Raw genomic sequence first — 18022 nt, 5'->3', positions numbered from 1 at the left:
CAAACCAATCAGTCAAGTGACCAATTTCAAAGGTCAGAGTAAATTTATTATCAAAGTATATATACGTCACCATATAGAAACACTGAGATTCATTTTCTTGCGGGCATATTCAATAAATCCAAGAACCATGGTAGAATCAATGAAAGACTGTACCAACAGGGCGAATGACCAGTGTGCAAAAAGAAAACAAACTGCAAATACAAGAAGAAAGAAAGCAATAAATATCGAGAACCTGAGATGAATAGTCCTCGAAAGTGAATCCATAAGTTGTGGGAACAGTTCAGTGATGGGGCAAGTGAAGCTGAGTGAAATCATCCTCTCCAGTTCAGGAGCCTGAAGGTCAAGGGACAACAACTGTTTCTGAACCTGGTGGTGTGAGTCCCGAGGATCCTGCAACGCATCCCCCCCCCCCGCCCTTCCTGATGACAGCAGCGGGAAGAAGGCATGAGCTACGTGGTGGAGGTCCCCGACGATGGCTACTGCCCTTTTGCGACCACGATCCATGTAGATGTGCCCAGTAGTGGGGAGAGCATTGGTATTTCCATACCAGGCTGCAGTGCAAGTTATTTAAGTACAGGAGCTGCCCAATAAAGTTTCCACTAAGTGTAGATCTAGTGTAAGAGTCAGTGATAAAGAGTTTGTGTTAAAGGAGTAGAGAAGGGTTAGTGTGAAATGAGTAAAACAAAAAGTGTGATTTAACAGATCTGTCTTTTGTACTGTTTGTAGTGAATGATACGCACTGTTGAGTTTCTCTTTATGCCTCTAATCTTACAGTTGACCTCTATTTACTTAGGCCCTGCTCTCTTGTGAAGATTTATAGTAGATCACACCTCCAAAGTTATGGTTATACACTTGTGGTTGCTATTTAAATTTCGATTCTGTGAAGGAAGTTGCATGATTGAGGCTAAAACGTGCATAAGAATTGGTAGAGCAGTGCAGAATTTAACATTGGAGAGAAATTTCAGAAGATATTGTACATCCAAACCAACTGAGAAGGAGCATCGCTGGTTTGGATTGCAGTCTACAGGATGAGACTGTGTTTGAAGATGCCCTTCACAAAGGCAGTGTCAGCAAAGGTGGTTCAAAGAGGATGATTCAAATTGAAAGGAAGTTTATATGCATACAATATTATTGAAAACAAGCAGTCTGGAGATACTTTGGATGTTACAAAACAGCTCTTAGCTAAGTACTGTTAGCTAAAACAGCTCTTAGCTAAATACTACACTAGCAGAGCTGGCTTGTTATCTGACATATTATTCATCAATGTATTTGTGCTGTTTAGACAGTTGAAAACTAGCAACGGAGTGGACAGCAAGGGATGGGCTGACTTATCTGAATTGATGTGCATGATGAACTTCTCTGACAATGTGCAGAATCGAAGAAGCTCCCTGCATTTTTGGAAATGGGCAATGTGAGGAAGAATACCTGCAAGGGATGTGTTATGGGCAAGATCCTTTATGTGGTGAATGTTTTCTGCAAAGTTCTCTGCTATGGAATTCTAGCTTCTGATATAACAATGATTTGTTTCTCAGTTTGACTTATGGTCTGGCTCCTATCCGCCACTGGCCAAGCCAGCATTTTTTGTCCCTTCTGAAAGTGGTGCTGAGCCATCATCTTGAACAATCACAGTTCTTCTAATGAAGAGGTGCTCTCATCGTGATGTTCGGGAAGGAGTTCCAAGATTTAGACCCAGCAGCAGTGAAGGACCAGCGATATATTTCGAAGTCCTTTTAGAGCAGATAAGGAATTTCTTTAGCCAGAAAGGGGTGAATTTGCAAAATTCTTTGTATGGCAAGAGCTTGGGGATGAGAGGAAAATTGGATCAGCCATGATGAAATGCCAGAGCAGACTCAATGGGCCAAATGACCTAATTCTGCTCCTGTATCTTATGGTTTAAGTCAGGGTGGTGTGTAATTTTGAGTTGTGCCTGCAAGTTTCCTATGACCTTTTCTAGGTCGTAAAGGTTGTGAGCTGGAAGAATGATGTTGGAATGAACTGCGTGTACAACTAGAGTATTCTGTAGGTGGTGTGTGCTGTGGTGCAGAGATTGAATATGAAGGGTAATTGTTTGCCCAGTTGAGTGGGCTGTGTGGCTCTGGGCTTCTGAAGCATTGTTGGTGTTGCACTCATTCAGGCAAATGGAGGGCATTCCTTCATACTCCTGATCTGTTCCTCATTGGAATGACAGATAAATCATGCTGCAGGATATATACAGCCTCTGTCCTGCCCTGTGAATTGGGTAACTTATCGGAGTTGCTACACACCACGACTTGCTAAGGTTTGAAAGCCACTGTTGTAGAAGCCTGGCCGGGTGTCTGAAGCTGCTGCATCATGGAGTACAAAAGGAAGAGGAGATGACTATTCAGGATGGTGGATGTATGCCAGACAAGCAGGTTGCTTTATCCTTGATGTGTTATTTTCTGTGTGGTGTTTGAACTGCACTCGTTCAGGTAAGTGGATTACACTCTTGACGTGCCTTGTACGTGTTGGAAAAGTTTTTTGGAATCTGGAAGCGAGACCCTTGGCAAAATACCGTTTTTTCCGTGGTATACTTGTATCTGGTTTATTTGGGTTTTAAATCATTGGTAACATCTAGAATATTGGTGTAGAATTTAGTCACAATACAACTGTTGGACTTAAGATGAAAGTTTAAAACAACCTCATTTTTGAATTGGCCATTAATCTGGTGATTACCACATCAACTCGGGCATGAATATTCACTCAACCTTGCCAATACTATTATTAAGGAAATAGAATTGAGTATCTGGCAACCATCAGCAAATGTAGAGGAGAAAGGATAGTTACCAAAACAACCACCAACAAGGCTGGCCAAGAAGACTGAACTCCAATGTCATCATTTTTGCAACATAACAAGTTTTACAAGGATCTCTTTTGCTACTATTGGAAATTTGCCCCAGTTTGCATCAGAATTTTGATGGATCTAGTTCTGAATGCTCCCGGTGATCCCCAAGTTAAGCTTTGGTGAACGAATTATTGGACAGTGATGTTTTATAGAGTTATTACAATGAACTGGTGGCTCTAAAGTAGATTAGAAGGCAGCTGGTGAGTGGATTCAATTTGTTCCTGTATAAAATGTTCGATTTTACTGGGTATTATTTTCCATATGCCTAATTGACGTGTGCCTCACTGCACATTGCATGATCTACATGCTGGAGGTCCCCGACGATGGCTACAGCCCTTTTACGACAGTGCTCCGTGTAGATGTACTCAATAGTGGGGAGGGCTTTGCCTGTGATGGGCTGGGCCGTATCATTTTTGTAGAATTTCCATTTAAGGGCATTGGTGTTCCCATACCAGGCTGCGTTTTTCCTGAACCTGATATTAGTCCACCTGTTCTGAAGTATTTTTCCCCCTCTGATGAAAGTAAAGTTGCATCTGCAGGGGCAGTTTGGTAGTAGCAGTTAGTGTAATGTTTTGCAGTACCAGCAATCACCGAATGGGGTTCAGTTCCAGCTGCTGTCTGTAAGGAGTTTGTTACCTCTCCCCATGACCGGTGGGTTTCCTCTGAGTGCTTCAGTTTTTTCCCACATTCCAAAGACATACGGATTTGGGTTAGTTAGTCATGGGCATGATATGTTGACGTTGGAAACATGGTGACACTCGGGCACATCCTTGGACTGTGTTGGGACATTGGCAAAACAATGCATTTCACTGTGTTTTGATGTACATATGAGAAAGAAAACTAGTCTGTTTAATGTTGAGTGTCCAATTGTCAGGAACCATTCTGGAATGAAGAAAATGTGAGTGAGGATTATAGCAACTCCCCTGTGCGGAAGATGGTCATATTTGTGTAGCATAAGTATCAGCTATGTCTTGAACCTATTCTAGCTCTGTATCCTTGTACATTGTATAGATCTTGGTGCCTTTGGCACTATCTGTTTAATTATCTGAGGAGTTGGCCAATTGAACTGAGCTTTCAAATCATCACCATTCATCCTCACTTTGGGCACAGTCGGAAGGTCACTGATGAAGATGCTGAAGTAGGTTGACAACGAACATTTCCTTGCGCAGCTTCTGCATTGTAGGTCTGGGACATTAATACATCAACTTTGACAGCTGCAATCATCTGTCCATGAAGTGTGACATCAGCCAGTAGATTTCCTCTCTCATTCCAATTAAATTTACAATTTTATGAAACATTTCAGTGCCCCCCCCCCCGCCGCCATTACATGCCATCTTGATGTCATTGCCTCAACCAAAATTGGTCTATGCTTTAATTTTTGGACAAGCTGTAATGGGGCAAGGACTGTTACTCTGGATGAAGTTTAACTGATCTTAAATGGACAAATAATAATGCATTCAATCACTGCTGGTTATTGAGAGGAAACTGATGAAGTTAAAATAGGAATTGGATTTTTCTTTTTTCTATTGTTTCACCTGCACTGTATCAGAGTGGATGATAGTCCTCAGTAGGAGGGGCACTGTACCATAGTGAATAGTGCTAATGCTACTACACCTTCAATATCCCAGGTTCAATTCCATCATTGTCAATAAGGAGTTTGTATGTCCTCCCCATGAGTGTGTGGGTTTCCTCCGAATGCTCCCATTTCTGCCCACATTCCAAAGACATCTGGGTTAGTAGGCTAATTGGTCACGTAGGTGTAATTGGGTGACATGGACTCATTGGGCTGGAAGGGGTCTCGAAACAAATAAAAAAATAAATACTGCAGTTTATCTTAAACCCTGTTGTCTTTGTGTGAGAGTAAATTCAACTACTTCATGATGTGATGGGGAATACATCAGAGTCTTTATGGGGTGATTTCATTTGGCATCTCTGGCTGAAAATGCTTGCAAATATTTTAGCTTGTGATACTGACATCATTGAGCCCCTTTATAATATAAACCGTTTTTAATGCTATGGAGCCTTACTGTTGACCTTGGAGTCTGTGTACCCCCAGGTTGGGAAACTCAGCTTTTCTATATAGTGTTATTTTAATTAATGAAAAACAATTACCTTGAATATGGTGGCTTTCATTAAAATGTTTGCCTTTGCTTATCAACTCTCGTCTTTTAATCTAGTTTCCCAAACTGTTTTTCACTCCTCCTTCATTAGTTTTGTCGAACATTTTAATTTTGAACTTAAACTGGCCAAGTATTTTTGATTAATAAAAGGAAAAATGTGGTCCAGGGACAGATCTAGCAGTAATTTGTATAAAATGGTTAGCAGCAGCAAATGTGTAACTGACTTTACATAATAAGATAATGACTTTTGTGGTCACGAGTAGTGTTACTAATTGCCAGTATATCGACTGCCATTATGCAGAAATTGTAAATAGAGTCAGTTTGTAGAGATTAGTGCCAATGTCAGTTTCCGTGTAAACACACCTGGACTTAGAGTCATAAAATAATAGAGCACTATAACACAGACACAGAAGCTCAATGCAATGAAATGATCTGTACAAACTGTATACAAGACATGTTTTTCACTGTACCCTGGTACATGTGACAATAGTAAAACTAGTTTACCATTGGCAATTCAAGGCCTTGTTTTCACCTACAGCACAAAATACGCCTCAAAAGTACAAATTTAACTCGATCTCAGAAGCTGTTGAAAACCCAAATGTTGGTTGTGTTACGTACCCCGTAACTGGGTTGCCAAACCAGCAGAAATGGATCACTCAGTTGGAGTCTGGATTACTGGAACTAGGAAAGTTTTATTAAAGAAATAAGCAACACAATACTCTAATAGTAAGGATATAAATGCAACAGGTTAGCACTGAATAAACACACATGTACACAGAACTAGGATAATAGGATCAATCAAGCTCTATCGCAGTCTAGGGGTAAAATGTTCAATCACAAGTGACAGAGTTCAGTTTAGTTCAGTTCGCAGCAATCGTTGTTGTGCCGTTGGAGAGAGAGAGAGCGAATGCTGATATTCAAAATCGGATTCAACAGACCTTTGATATTTCTCGCAGTTAGCTTTCAGGTGGGCCCTTTGTAATGTCTTCTGAGGTCACCGACTGTGACCCCTCCGTTTTCAGATACGATCATTCCTCTGCGGTGAACCCAGCACCCAGGCAAGGGTGGACACACACACCAGGTTCCCGCCGACCGAATCTTTCCACCCTGTGCGTCTACGGCTGGTCCCGTGACCAGCCCTCCAAAACTCCCACCAACTTGTGGGGGCGCACCGCTTCCAGGGTCTCGATACCTCGTGGTGTCATGAGTGGTGTCTCGTGTGGTGTCTGTTGCCTTAGCGAACCCGTCCCTTTTTATCCCCCTGTTGGGGTATCACCTGTCCATCACTTCAAACAGTTCAGGTTCACAGCAAACCAGTCTTGACAATACCCAGACCGGTGTCGCCTTCCGTTAATCTCTCTCGTCTCATTAACATTTCCAAATGCTGCTCCATTGTCTTACTTATCTCTCTCCTGAAGACAGGTAGCAGATCAACTGTTGATCCCACTGGTGATAGCACAGGACAGTCAACATCTTAGTCTATGTGTACTTTCGTCACAGTTGATTTAGCCCATCCAATGCCTCAGGGAAAAAAACAAAGATAGATTTAAAAAAGGAACATAATTTGTTGGAGGAACTGCATCTGGGTCCCAGTGTTGTACCTGTAACACAAAACATTTAAAAACTTTATAGCAGTGACTACAATCACCACAATTATCACCACTGATGACTCTATACAATTTAGAAGATGGGGGGTGGTCTCAGTAAAACCTACTGAATATTGAAAGGACGTGGAATGTTTCCTGAGTCTAAGACCAGAATGCACAGTTTCAGAATACAGAGAGATCGATTTAGAAGAGAGGTAAAGAGGAATTTCTTTAGCCAGAGGATGGTGAATCTCTGGAATTCATTGCCAGACAAACGTGGAGGCCAAGTCATTGGGTATATTTGAAGCAGAGGATGATAGGTTCTTGATTACAGGGAGGAGGCAGAAGAATGGCATTGAGGGGAGATAATAAAATCAGCCATGATGGAATGGCAAAGCACACTCAAAAGGCCGAATGGCCTAGTTCTGCTCCTATGCCTTATGGTCTTATTATCCAACTTCCACCCATCCCATCCCAATCTCCCACATTCTCTCTAATTTCTTCAGATTCATTCTCTGTGTAACACCTTAAATTGAATTAAAAATGTGTTGGGGTATTAATAGGAGAACAGCCAACAGTGGATCCACATCTGGGATATCACATAGTTCAGGCCACAAGATATAGTCTATCAAAAATTGCTTTGGAGAGGGTGCAGATTCACTGGGATGGGGTTTATGAGAGGAGTCTGGATAGTCATTGAACACTACAGCGCAGAAGCAGGCACCTCATCCCATCAGGTCCATGTTGAACTATAAGCCTATCCAGTCCCGTCAAACTGCAACCAGACCAGAGCCCTCCATACCCCTCCCATCCATGTACCTATCCTAAACATTGAATTGGAACCCACACCCATCACTTGTGTTTCTTCACTCTCACCACCCTCTGAAGTTGTTCCCTCTCATGTTCCCCTTGAAAGTTCACCTTTGCCTCCTAACCCATGACCTCTAGTTCTGAAGGATCTGATCTCTGTGCCTGAACCATTTCAATTTGATGGTTACATTAAGAAGTGTTTAATTTCTTCTCTCTGTCTTCATATTGGACTACGGTGTTAAGATAGAATTACTGCTGTGTGACCTCAGGCACACTTTGAATCTTAACAGTATCTTTGAACCTCAGATATTGAGCTGAAATTAATTGAGTGTCAGTTTCAAAGTTTTTGCAAATGTAGAAGATTTTAGTGTGCCTAGTGAGTTTACGATGAACCAGATGCGCTCAGCTCAAGACTGATGGAGTGTCATATTTTAAAATTCCACTCTCCTTGATCTGGCATAAAATCGTTAGTGGTAGTTGACAAAATGGTTCTGTGTATATTGGGTCAATGCTTAGAATCACGATCAAGTGGTTAATATACACTTGAATAAGCTTAAGTTTATACAAGAGTATTAGCATGGATTTGACAAACTTGGATTTTAATTTTATGATGAGTTGACAGAATTGAAGATAATGCAACAGGTTATGTGGGCATCATTAAAGGCAAATAGAGCCTAGTAACAAATAGTTTTTCAGACTAGAGTAGATATAAAATCTGAAAAAGATCTACATTTTCAGATAGTAATAGTCCTTTCACTTACCATACTCCCAAATATTGGATCACAAACAAATTTGGAAATGCTATCTTGCACTCTGATGTTCAGGATAACATTTCCAAATTTGTTTGTGATCCAATGATTGGGATATGGTAAGTGTGAGGCTAGTAATAGACAGCTTAAGAACATAAGCTGGCTGACTGGACAAACAAATTGTGAATAAATTTAATAGTATTAACACTGGCAGAAAGTATGAGATATACAGACTTTATACAGTTCTTAGGGAGTGCAGCAACATGGAGAACTTGGGCATGAAGACAAAAGGCACTATTGTTTTTGGAATCTGGAACAAAGAACAATGCTGGAAGAACTCTGCTTGTCAATCTTAAATTGCTAAATTTCATTTTGATAAAGAATCTGCACATTGTGTATAAATTGTATAACTGGCTATGCCATAGTTAATAATGCATGATATCCTGAGATTCATAAACGTGGAAATTAATATTGAACCATATAAGCTGGTTGGATCACAGCTGGAGTAGCCTATCCTGGGAGCAAGTGATGACACATTGGTCAGGGTGCTGTTCTGGAACTCTGGGGGATAAACAGAGATTGGACAATGATCAGGTTGCTGTTTTGGGACAGAACTGCAAACACTAGGGAGTAAGCAGGTGATGTGACAGTGGTCAGACTCCTGTCCAAGGTGTTGTTAGTGTGACTGAACTGACACTGAGTTGCCGGTTCTGATGTGATCTCCTTCCTATCTCAGTCCCCTCTATCCTGGTTGAATGTGTCCCCACAGTGCAGCTGTGGAGGGAGTTTCAGTGTGTACACCCAGTGATGGTGAAGGGCCAGTGGTATGTTTCCACCTCAGGGAAATCTTCAGATGGTGGTGTTCCCCTGCAAGCACTGTTGTCTTCCCTGGAGGTAGAGCTGCTGGGTTTGGGGAGGTGCTGAGGATACCTATGTGTAACTAGTGCATCCTGGAGATAGCAAGCATTACAGCCTCTAGTATGGATGACAGATTATGAATATGTAATATTTTGGATTTAGCATGACCAGGGACTGAAGAGTTCAGGCCAGAGACTGGAAGCCCAGGAATGATCTATCCTGGAGTTAGAGGCCTGTCTGTGTGGCACCAGAATGTGTGGAGACGCTTAAGCGGGCTATCAGCACATTCTTGAGTGAGTTGGTTATTGACGCAAATGACACATTTCACTCTATGTTTCAATATATGTGATAAATGGATTTGAATTTGACTTACAGGACTGGTTTCTGGGGTGAGAAATTTGAGCCACAAATGCAAGATCTAAATAAGGTAAATGGAGGGGATACTCTTCCCATTTGAAAAGAGGGGGAAATGGCGGGGTCTTTTACTGTGCTCTGTAGCTATGATTCTGACTAGTTGTGTTGCAATTGCTGACAGTACAATCTCGCCATCACCTGCTCTTTTCGAATGTAGAGTTGCATAATCTATTTGCTTCGATCTAAAGGTTTGCTTGATGTAATGTTTTTGATCACCGTGCAATATTCTCCCATATTTTGCTAAAGATAACTCTCACTGGGAATGGGTTAAAGGGAAATGGTTGTGGACCAATACTGCAAACACATGTATGGTTAATAGAAATATGGGCCAGCCCAACAAATTCCAGACTTGCAAAAATTCTACTGGATCATTGTGCTGTTGTCAAACAGACCTCATTCCTGTGCTTTCCAATAGTTTAGTAACTTAGCAAAAATGCTAACAGTATTTACTCCAGATGGCATGCTCTTAGATTGAAGGCAAGCTATGAAGTCGCAAATGAGAATTGATTTACCTGAGTTTGTGAATTAGTTAAAATATCTGTCCCAGAAAGCTGTGAATGCTCGCTCAGTCGATAGATATATTCCAGGGCAGGTCTCAACTGCATGGCATGTGGCCTGGAGGATCATCTGTTGTGAAGCAAGCTGGGTTAGTGTGGGCAACACACATAAAAGTTGCTGGTGAACGCAGCAGGCCAGGCAGCATCTGTAGGAAGAGGTACAGTCGACGTTTCAGGCCGAGACCCTTCGTCAGGACTAACTGAAGGAAGAGTGAGTAAGGGATTTGAAAGTTGGAGGGGGAGGGGGAGATCCAAAATGATAGGAGAAGACGGGAGGGGGAGGGATGGAGCCAAGAGCTGGACAGGTGATAGGCAAAAGGAATACGAGAGGATCATGGGACAGGAGGTCCGGGAAGAAAGACGGGGGGGGGGACCCAGAGGATGGACAAGGGGTATATTCAGAGGGACAGAGGGAGAAAAAGGAGAGTGAGAGAAAGAATGTGTGTATAAAAATAAGTAACAGATGGGGTACGAGGGGGAGGTGGGGCATTAGTGGAAGTTAGAGAAGTCGGTGTTCATGCCATCAGGTTGGAGGCCACCCAACTTATTGTTACTTACTGTTATGAATGACACACTTTGTGTTGCTCAATACTGCGGAATCTCTTGCATCGTGCTATTGTATCCATTTAAGTGAAGCATCTTAAGGACAATTGATCTGTGATTTTCTCAGCTGTTTCCATTTTGGATTAGTAGCGCTACATGTGATTTGGTTTATTATTGTTACGTGCAGTGTGCTGAGATCCAGAGAAAAGGCTTTGCTTTCATTGCTGTCCATACAGATCAAAATATATCAGGTTAGTACAAAGAGAAAGGCAATAACAATTCAGAAAGGAATGGTAAAATTACTGTTCCATGGAAAGTGCAGCAAAGATAGACAATGGGCCATGATAAGGAACATTGTGATGTAAAGTTCATATTTATGAAAGTTCAAAGTACATTTATTATCAAAGTATGTATACTTTATACAACCTTGAGATTTGACAGATAGTCATGAGACAAAGAAACCCAATAGAACCCATTAAAACAAATGACCGACAAGCACCCAATGTGCAGAGAGGGGGGAGAAATAACAAATCATTCAGAGCTGAATTTCACAAAGCCAGACATCATTGTTGAAGAGACTCAAGAATCTCATAATCAAACTGTGTTTGATGCTGGTGGTGTGTGTTTTTAATGTTTTGTATCTGCTGCTGGATAATTGGGTGAGGAGAAGAGAGAATGAACGGGATGGGAGGTGTATTTGATTATGCCTTTCCTACAAGAGCAAGCAGCTGTAAAGTCATTGACATTTAGGGCAGCAGTGAAATTCCTCCATCTCTGGCGATGCTCAAGGCTTTCTTCTTCATGTCAGTAGCTTCCTGTCAGTTTTCACTACTGTCAGGTCTTGTGTGGAGACTCAGGAATATCATCACTCTCAGATGTAGGATTCTTAATTGCTGTTTCCGTAACAGTTTTGTTTTACTAGTTAGGGCTGTTGGCCCTGAGCTGAACCACTGAACCTGGAGAACTAGTGGACCACTCTTGGTCTGACATCTACCCTCTGACCTCTTTGGCATGGGTGACCCCACCAAGAGCAAAAACACAATGTCCTGACTCCTGCCAACGTAACTCTCTGGGTCATTGAGGCACACAAGCCTCCAAGCCATGACCGGGTTGTGGTCATCTTGGACAATGCCTTTCCTGAGGGAACAGTAAATGTAGACGGATTGGATCCACTGCTGAACAAGCAGCAAGTAACATGTTTGTGTTTTTTTGTACATAGCTTCAACAATGATTTGTATGACCTTTGTCAGAAGGCTCCAATGTTTGGGGAAAGATTTTAAAGGTTTTAATGTCAATTTTAAGATGCACTTTACAGGTCATTCACAATTTTTTTCAAGAAAGGAACTTCTGGGCAGTACAGCAGCACAGTGGCTAGTCTAACACGATTATAGCGCCAATGACCTATGGTCAGTTCCAACCGCTGACTGTCAGGGAGTTTGTACATTTTCCCCGTGACCATATGGGTTTCCCTCTAGGTGTTTCGGGTTCTGCCGGCATTCCAAAAGGTGTACAGGTTAGTAGGTTAATTGATCACATGCTTATAATTGGGAGGCATAGGCACACTGGGCCAGAAGGGCCTTTTAACGTGCTGTGCCTCTAAGTAAATAATCATATCTTCAGGGCATCTGATTAGGCAAATGTGACCACAGCAGCAAATAATGGGTAAATGGTGACTAGTTCAGAGGGTATTGTTAAAGGGTGGTTGTGATTGAATTGTACATCTGGCTCCTTGGTTTAATATTTCTGATGGATACTGCTTGCATAATGTAGTACTGTATTCAAATGGTACCTACATTATATGCTTATTTCCTGGAGCTTATTTCAGGAAATCGAGCTGGAGTTTTCTGAATTCAAGCATGTTAGCAGCTGAGCCAGGTCGCACTGAAGCAGAAACACAACAGTATGCTGTCTGTTATCTGTTGGATGGAATAACTAACAATTTGAGAATGGTTTTTCAAAACAAATCATATTTCTTCACCCTTCCTGCATGCCTACAGCTGGACATCCTGATGTGTTTTTTCTAGTATTTCACTCCCAAAGCCATTTGATGATGTGACCCTAAGAAGCCCTTGTCAGGGATGTTCTTATGAAGAACTTCCACCAACGCTAACCCTGTCTAACAGAAGTAGGTTCAACAGACTAGAGCTTCTTTAGTACTGCACTGAAATCTCTAGTTGGTCTTGAACCAAACATTTCAGATTCAAGAAGCACAGCATGCTAGTGCTGTTGTGAAGGTTGTATGTGAAAGCCTGGATTGTTTCTGGATGAGCATAAGTTATGCTGCTATATGGGCATTGTGGAAAGAAGTATTTAAATTGCATGCTGACTATAAAATAGGCCGATTGCAGAATAAGATTATTGATCTATCTGGCTGGACCCAGAAGAGATCTGATTTGAGAATTCACAATAGCAGTTTAAAAGATTGAAATAGTTGATATTGCCTTTTCAAAATAATGAAATAGGGGACGTTATGGTTCCTCAAGAATAATTTTGAGCGTCTCAGCATTGTTTTCAGCAGTCATTCTGTGCAGCAAACTATTGTTAAAATGACCACAGTGCTTTGTGTCTGCTCATTTATAAAGGTGCAAGATAATGCTGTGCACTTGGAATACCTTCCAGAATCATACCTCTGATCTTACCTGAAGATCTCAGTCTAACTTGACCATGGTCATTGTTTTAAATTTCTTTAACAAGCTATCTGGAGTGCTCTGTCTAGTATTATGTTATGTACTGCAAACTGTGTATGGGGGTCTTGAGTGCTTCACCAAGCTTCCTTTGTTGTCTGTTTATTTGGGCACTCACATTTCATCACGCGGATGTCCAGATTTAACTGTCCTTTTTTTGTTATGTTTTATTTATTTTATAACTCGCCAAAAAATTAGCTTTTTTAAAGCTGTCAAGCATAAATATGTTGATCACTGGCTTTAAAACCCTTTGCTGCGAATGTTTTCTGAAATGTAAAAATCTAATGTTTGTGTTTTAACTTTCAGCTTTGCGTTATTCTTGGAAAATTGTGCTCCAGCAGTGAATTCATTGAACTTCGGCATTACCAATCCACTTCTGTTAGGCTCAGCAAATTTGCAGCTCGCCCAGATTAAAGCCCAGCTGGCCCTACAGCAGCTGAACTCTGTCGCCTCTACAACTTTATCGAATACCGCTCTTGCATCTCTGAACCAAGCTCTTGTGAAGATCAACATGTCCATGTTCAATGCCAGGGGGCCATTTGGCCAGAATCAGGGCCCTCCAAACCAGTTTGGGCAAAGTCAGGTCCCTGCAAATCAATTTGGGCAAATGCAGAGACCTACCACCCAGTTTGGGCAGAATCAAGGTTCGGCCAGCCAGTATACTATGAATGCTCCTGGAACCTATATGGCAGGAGGAGCTGGAGCTGCAGGACGAGGAATGGGATTGGGAGCTCAAGGAGCATCACCTGGCAACTACAGTGGAATGAACATGGGAATGATGAATCAATCGGGGAATAATGTAGGCTTAGGTCAGTGGCCTTCCTACCAGAGCCCATCATCTGGAGGTTATCGGCCTGGATATGGGAGTGCCACAACCTCTTCATCTCAAAGTGGAGACCAGAGATCTGCAGTTCAGCTTTTTCATGACACAATGAAGGCTTCTAATATCCTAGCAAACTTTGGCCTGTCTAATGAAGACCTAGAAGAGCTAAGTCGTTACCCAGATGAGAAGCTTACTCCAGAAAACATGCCATACATCTTAAGAGAAATTAGAATGCGGAAGATGAATAAGCAGCAGTCGTCAAGCAGTTACAGTCAGCCATATAAGCTCCAGGACAAAGACTACAGAAGGGAAGCGGTCCAGAGCAGTGTGGTTGATTACGGGCACGGTCAGCAGTATGACTATCGGGATAGACCCGTGGAGAGCCCAAGCATGCGTTACAGTCGCGAAACGCTGAGGGAGGGTACCTGGAATGAAGATTTCAAGCGCCCGTCTCAGAATTATCAGATGGAGTCTTCTCGAGATGAGAGTTCTCATGGAATTAAACGATCGGTGAAGAAGGGATTGCCAAAACCCAAGCTGATGAATGATTACTATGGCGTCCCTGCACTGAGGTTCCCCCACGTGTGCAGTTTGTGTAACATAGAATGTAGACAAATGAGGGTGAGTGTTCATTACATAGTTCGCCTTTACTTATAATTTGCTTCCTTAACAGGCATAGTGTTTGTAGGCCTCAACCTCCTCTAGTATGCCTGTAGTGTTACCAAGGACTGGCTAGCAGTCTGGTGGTAAGTTATGTGGGTTTTTTTTACTTGGCAGATGTGCATTTAGGACATTAGCTGAAGATCTCCATGTGTGGAAAAGTGTCCCTTGCTATGTTTAATACCTCTATAATCCAGTCAATCTGTATGGTATCCTGTCAACAGTTTAGTCTGGTGTTTTGTGGTTGTATTGGAATTGTGTGGAGGTGCTTCATCATTTGTGTTGGACTGTAGGCAACAATCAGATACTTGAAGGGCTGGTGAAAAGGATGGTCAAGCATGGGGCACCTAATTTTACCAGAGAGATCATTCACAACAGTGACAGGATGTAAATTCTGGATATGTATTTAAAGTCATAAACTGTAAGGGTAGGACATATATATATATGTATATATATATATACATATGGGACAGATACATTTTCTCTTTAGATTTAGTCCATGATATTTAGAGTTATAGTTTTAACCAGATGGACTTTCTCAGACCTAATTCCTGATGGAGTAATTCATATTAGCATCAGTGCAATTTCCAGATTGCATTGCAGTACATTCTATTGGATTATTGTCCTTGACGTTGCAATGATAGTTTTTGGTGGGCAGAGTTTTCAGAGGTTCAATTATCCCAATGCATATGTTTATAAAGACTCGGTTGAAATTCTTTTCTATACAAGGTCTGTATGGCTGCAATTTCCATCTTGTTTTGAATTATTGTGGATCATTTCTTGGATTAATTCACTGTTGCCTGAGTACAAGCAAAGTGTTCTGGTTTAGTATCTCTATGATAAGCCTGGGTTGCCTATTTGAGAATCAAAGTCGGTTAACTCTTAAATGAGCTTGATTTATTTTGATTTTTTTTAAGCTTCTGTATTGTTTCTACGATCTGCAGCTCCTCCATTGTGTGGAAAGTTGGTGCATATCTCGATCCTTTCCTTCTCAGGACCTCAAAGAGAACAAGTACTGACCTGACCAGGTTGTTTTAACAACAAGTTTAGGATGTGGAAAAGTGTCTAACATGTGCAAATATAGAAATGCGATAATAACAGAGTTTCATAAGATCTGTAAATATTATTGTTTACGCTCTATGCTGGTAAGTATCAGGAGTGTAGTGCAGATGGGATATGAATCACTGTTTTCAATAATCTTGGTGGTCACCCTGTGAGGACTAGAGCTATGTACCCATATAGTCATTGGGATGGTGCATGTTTGCTCCATTTGCAAAGTAGCAACAGCCAGTTTCTGAATCATGCATACTGCTGATAATGATCTGAAAGCTCCCTGCTTTTGTTAATCTTTAGGTCGGTTGTGATAAATTTCTTACATTTTTAACTACACATTAGATTAGATTATGAGGACACGTAGTCCTCTTTTATTGTCATTTAGTAATGCATGCATTAGGAAATTATACAATATTCCTCCGGTGTGATATCACAAAAACACAGGACAGACCAAGACTGAAAAACTAACAAAACCCACATAATTATAACATATAGTTACAACAGTGCAACAATACCATAACTTGATGAAGAACAGGCCATGGCACAGTAGAAAAAAGTTCAAAGTCTCCTCGAATGTCCCACATCTCACGCAGACGGGAGAAGGAAGAAAACTCTCCCTGCTATGCCCGACCACAGTCCGACTCTGAGTCGTCCAAAAACTTTGAGCCTTCGATCAGCCCTCTGACACCGAGTACCAAGCACCATTTCTATCCGAACGATTCGACCTCAGCCTCGGTCGCCAGCAGCAGGCAAAGCCGGGGATTTTGGGGCCTTCCCTCCGGAAGATTCTCGATCGCCCAGTAACAGTAGCAGTGAACCGCATTTCACAAATTTCTCCAGATGTTCCTCTGTGCTTTCACGTCTGTCTCCATCAATCAGAATTGTTCACGGCCCCTATTTAACTGAAACAATATCACTTCACCGGAGAGCTGCGTCGCACTGCCATCTTCTCCTCCCATATAGATCCTAGGCATTAGATTTTTAGGTCCCTAGTTCTGTAAGTACAGAATTCTGTTGACGTTTTGATAGTTGACCTCAGCGGCAGTGTCTTGTTGGGGAGGTATGCATCTTTTCTTTGACCTGAGATGCATGAAATCAATCCCTTTGGTACACCCATCATATTCTGCCTCTCCTATGCTCACCGAGGCCAATTTACCTTTGGGATGTGGGACCATACTGCTGAGATTGTGCAAACTCCAGACGGACTGCACCTCGGTCACAGGAGCTGTGAGGCAGCAGTGGAGCCAGCCAAACTGATATCCACCTTTGTCAAGTGCCAGGTGATGTAAACCTTGTTTGATGCACTGTGTTATAATTCATTTCTTGAATTCCTACTTAAGAATGCATTCAGAGGCCAGTTGTTTTGATTATCTAATAAAAGTTATCTGGCAGATCAACAAAGTGATGCAAGCTATTGATGATGGTGCTGTAATAATAATAATAATAATAATAGGCATCCGTTAGTCTCGTGAGACCATAGATTTGCGCCTTGGAAGGTTTCCAGGGTGCAATGCCTTGCTCTGTGACACAACACACTGCCTCAGCTGAGGTTCGAACTAGCAACCTTCAGATCACTAGACCAGCGCCTTAACCACTTGGCCACGTGCCCTCTGTAAAGTGGCTTTTACCTGTATCCTGCCCTGTGTGGGGGTTGGCAAGACTTCTCTGCTTCAAACTGATGTACCAAAGGGGGCTGAATTCCAGGAGTGCAGGGTAGCATTTGATCAAGTCACCCTGGTAAATGTGAAATCAAATGGAAACACTCCAGTGTTGGAGTTGTACCTCACATAAGTATGTCAGTGGTCATTGGCAATCAATCAACCAAGTCCTGTGATATCATCGTCACATTTCCTTTGTATAGTGTCCTAGGCTTAACCATCTGAGACTTGTTCAACAATCATCTTCTTTCTGTTGTAATGTTGAAGTGAGCATGTTTGATTCTACTGGTGCTTATTTCAATTCCATTCACAACTCCTCACCAACATGAGCAGCTTCTGCTTGCGTGCAGCAAGATAATCGGAGCATAGGCTCATGAGAGACACATAACATCTGTGCCACAGAAAGTGCCAAACCATGAGCATCTCCCAACGTGGGAACCTGATCTCCTGCCCAGCTCCAGTTTGCCCACCATCATTACTCTGGGATCACCACTTTCCAGAGACACAGTTGGGCCAGTTACCTGATTAACATAGCTACAAGAGGAGTCCAGAGGCTGGATGACTTGCAGCAGATGATTCACCCTTGACATTTGAAGGCCTTTCCACCATGATGGACTACTCTCCATTTACTGGAATGTTACCAC

General features: G+C 42.0%; 1 protein-coding gene across 1 annotated transcript in view; it reads left to right on the top strand.

Annotated features, from left to right (window-relative positions):
• The window catches only part of znf638 (zinc finger protein 638), a 126328-nt gene that overhangs the window by 12747 nt on the left and 95559 nt on the right, over window positions 1-18022 (top strand). Inside the window, exon 3 of the mRNA XM_063047347.1 lies at window positions 13491-14628. Within this exon, the coding sequence (XP_062903417.1) occupies window positions 13491-14628 (1138 nt within the window). The remainder of the gene's footprint in view (window positions 1-13490; window positions 14629-18022) is intronic.

The sequence above is a fragment of the Mobula hypostoma genome, chromosome 4, assembly GCF_963921235.1.
Source record: "Mobula hypostoma chromosome 4, sMobHyp1.1, whole genome shotgun sequence".
Taxonomy (NCBI): Eukaryota; Metazoa; Chordata; class Chondrichthyes; order Myliobatiformes; family Myliobatidae; genus Mobula; species Mobula hypostoma.
This window is presented reverse-complemented; position numbering and strand designations above follow the sequence as displayed.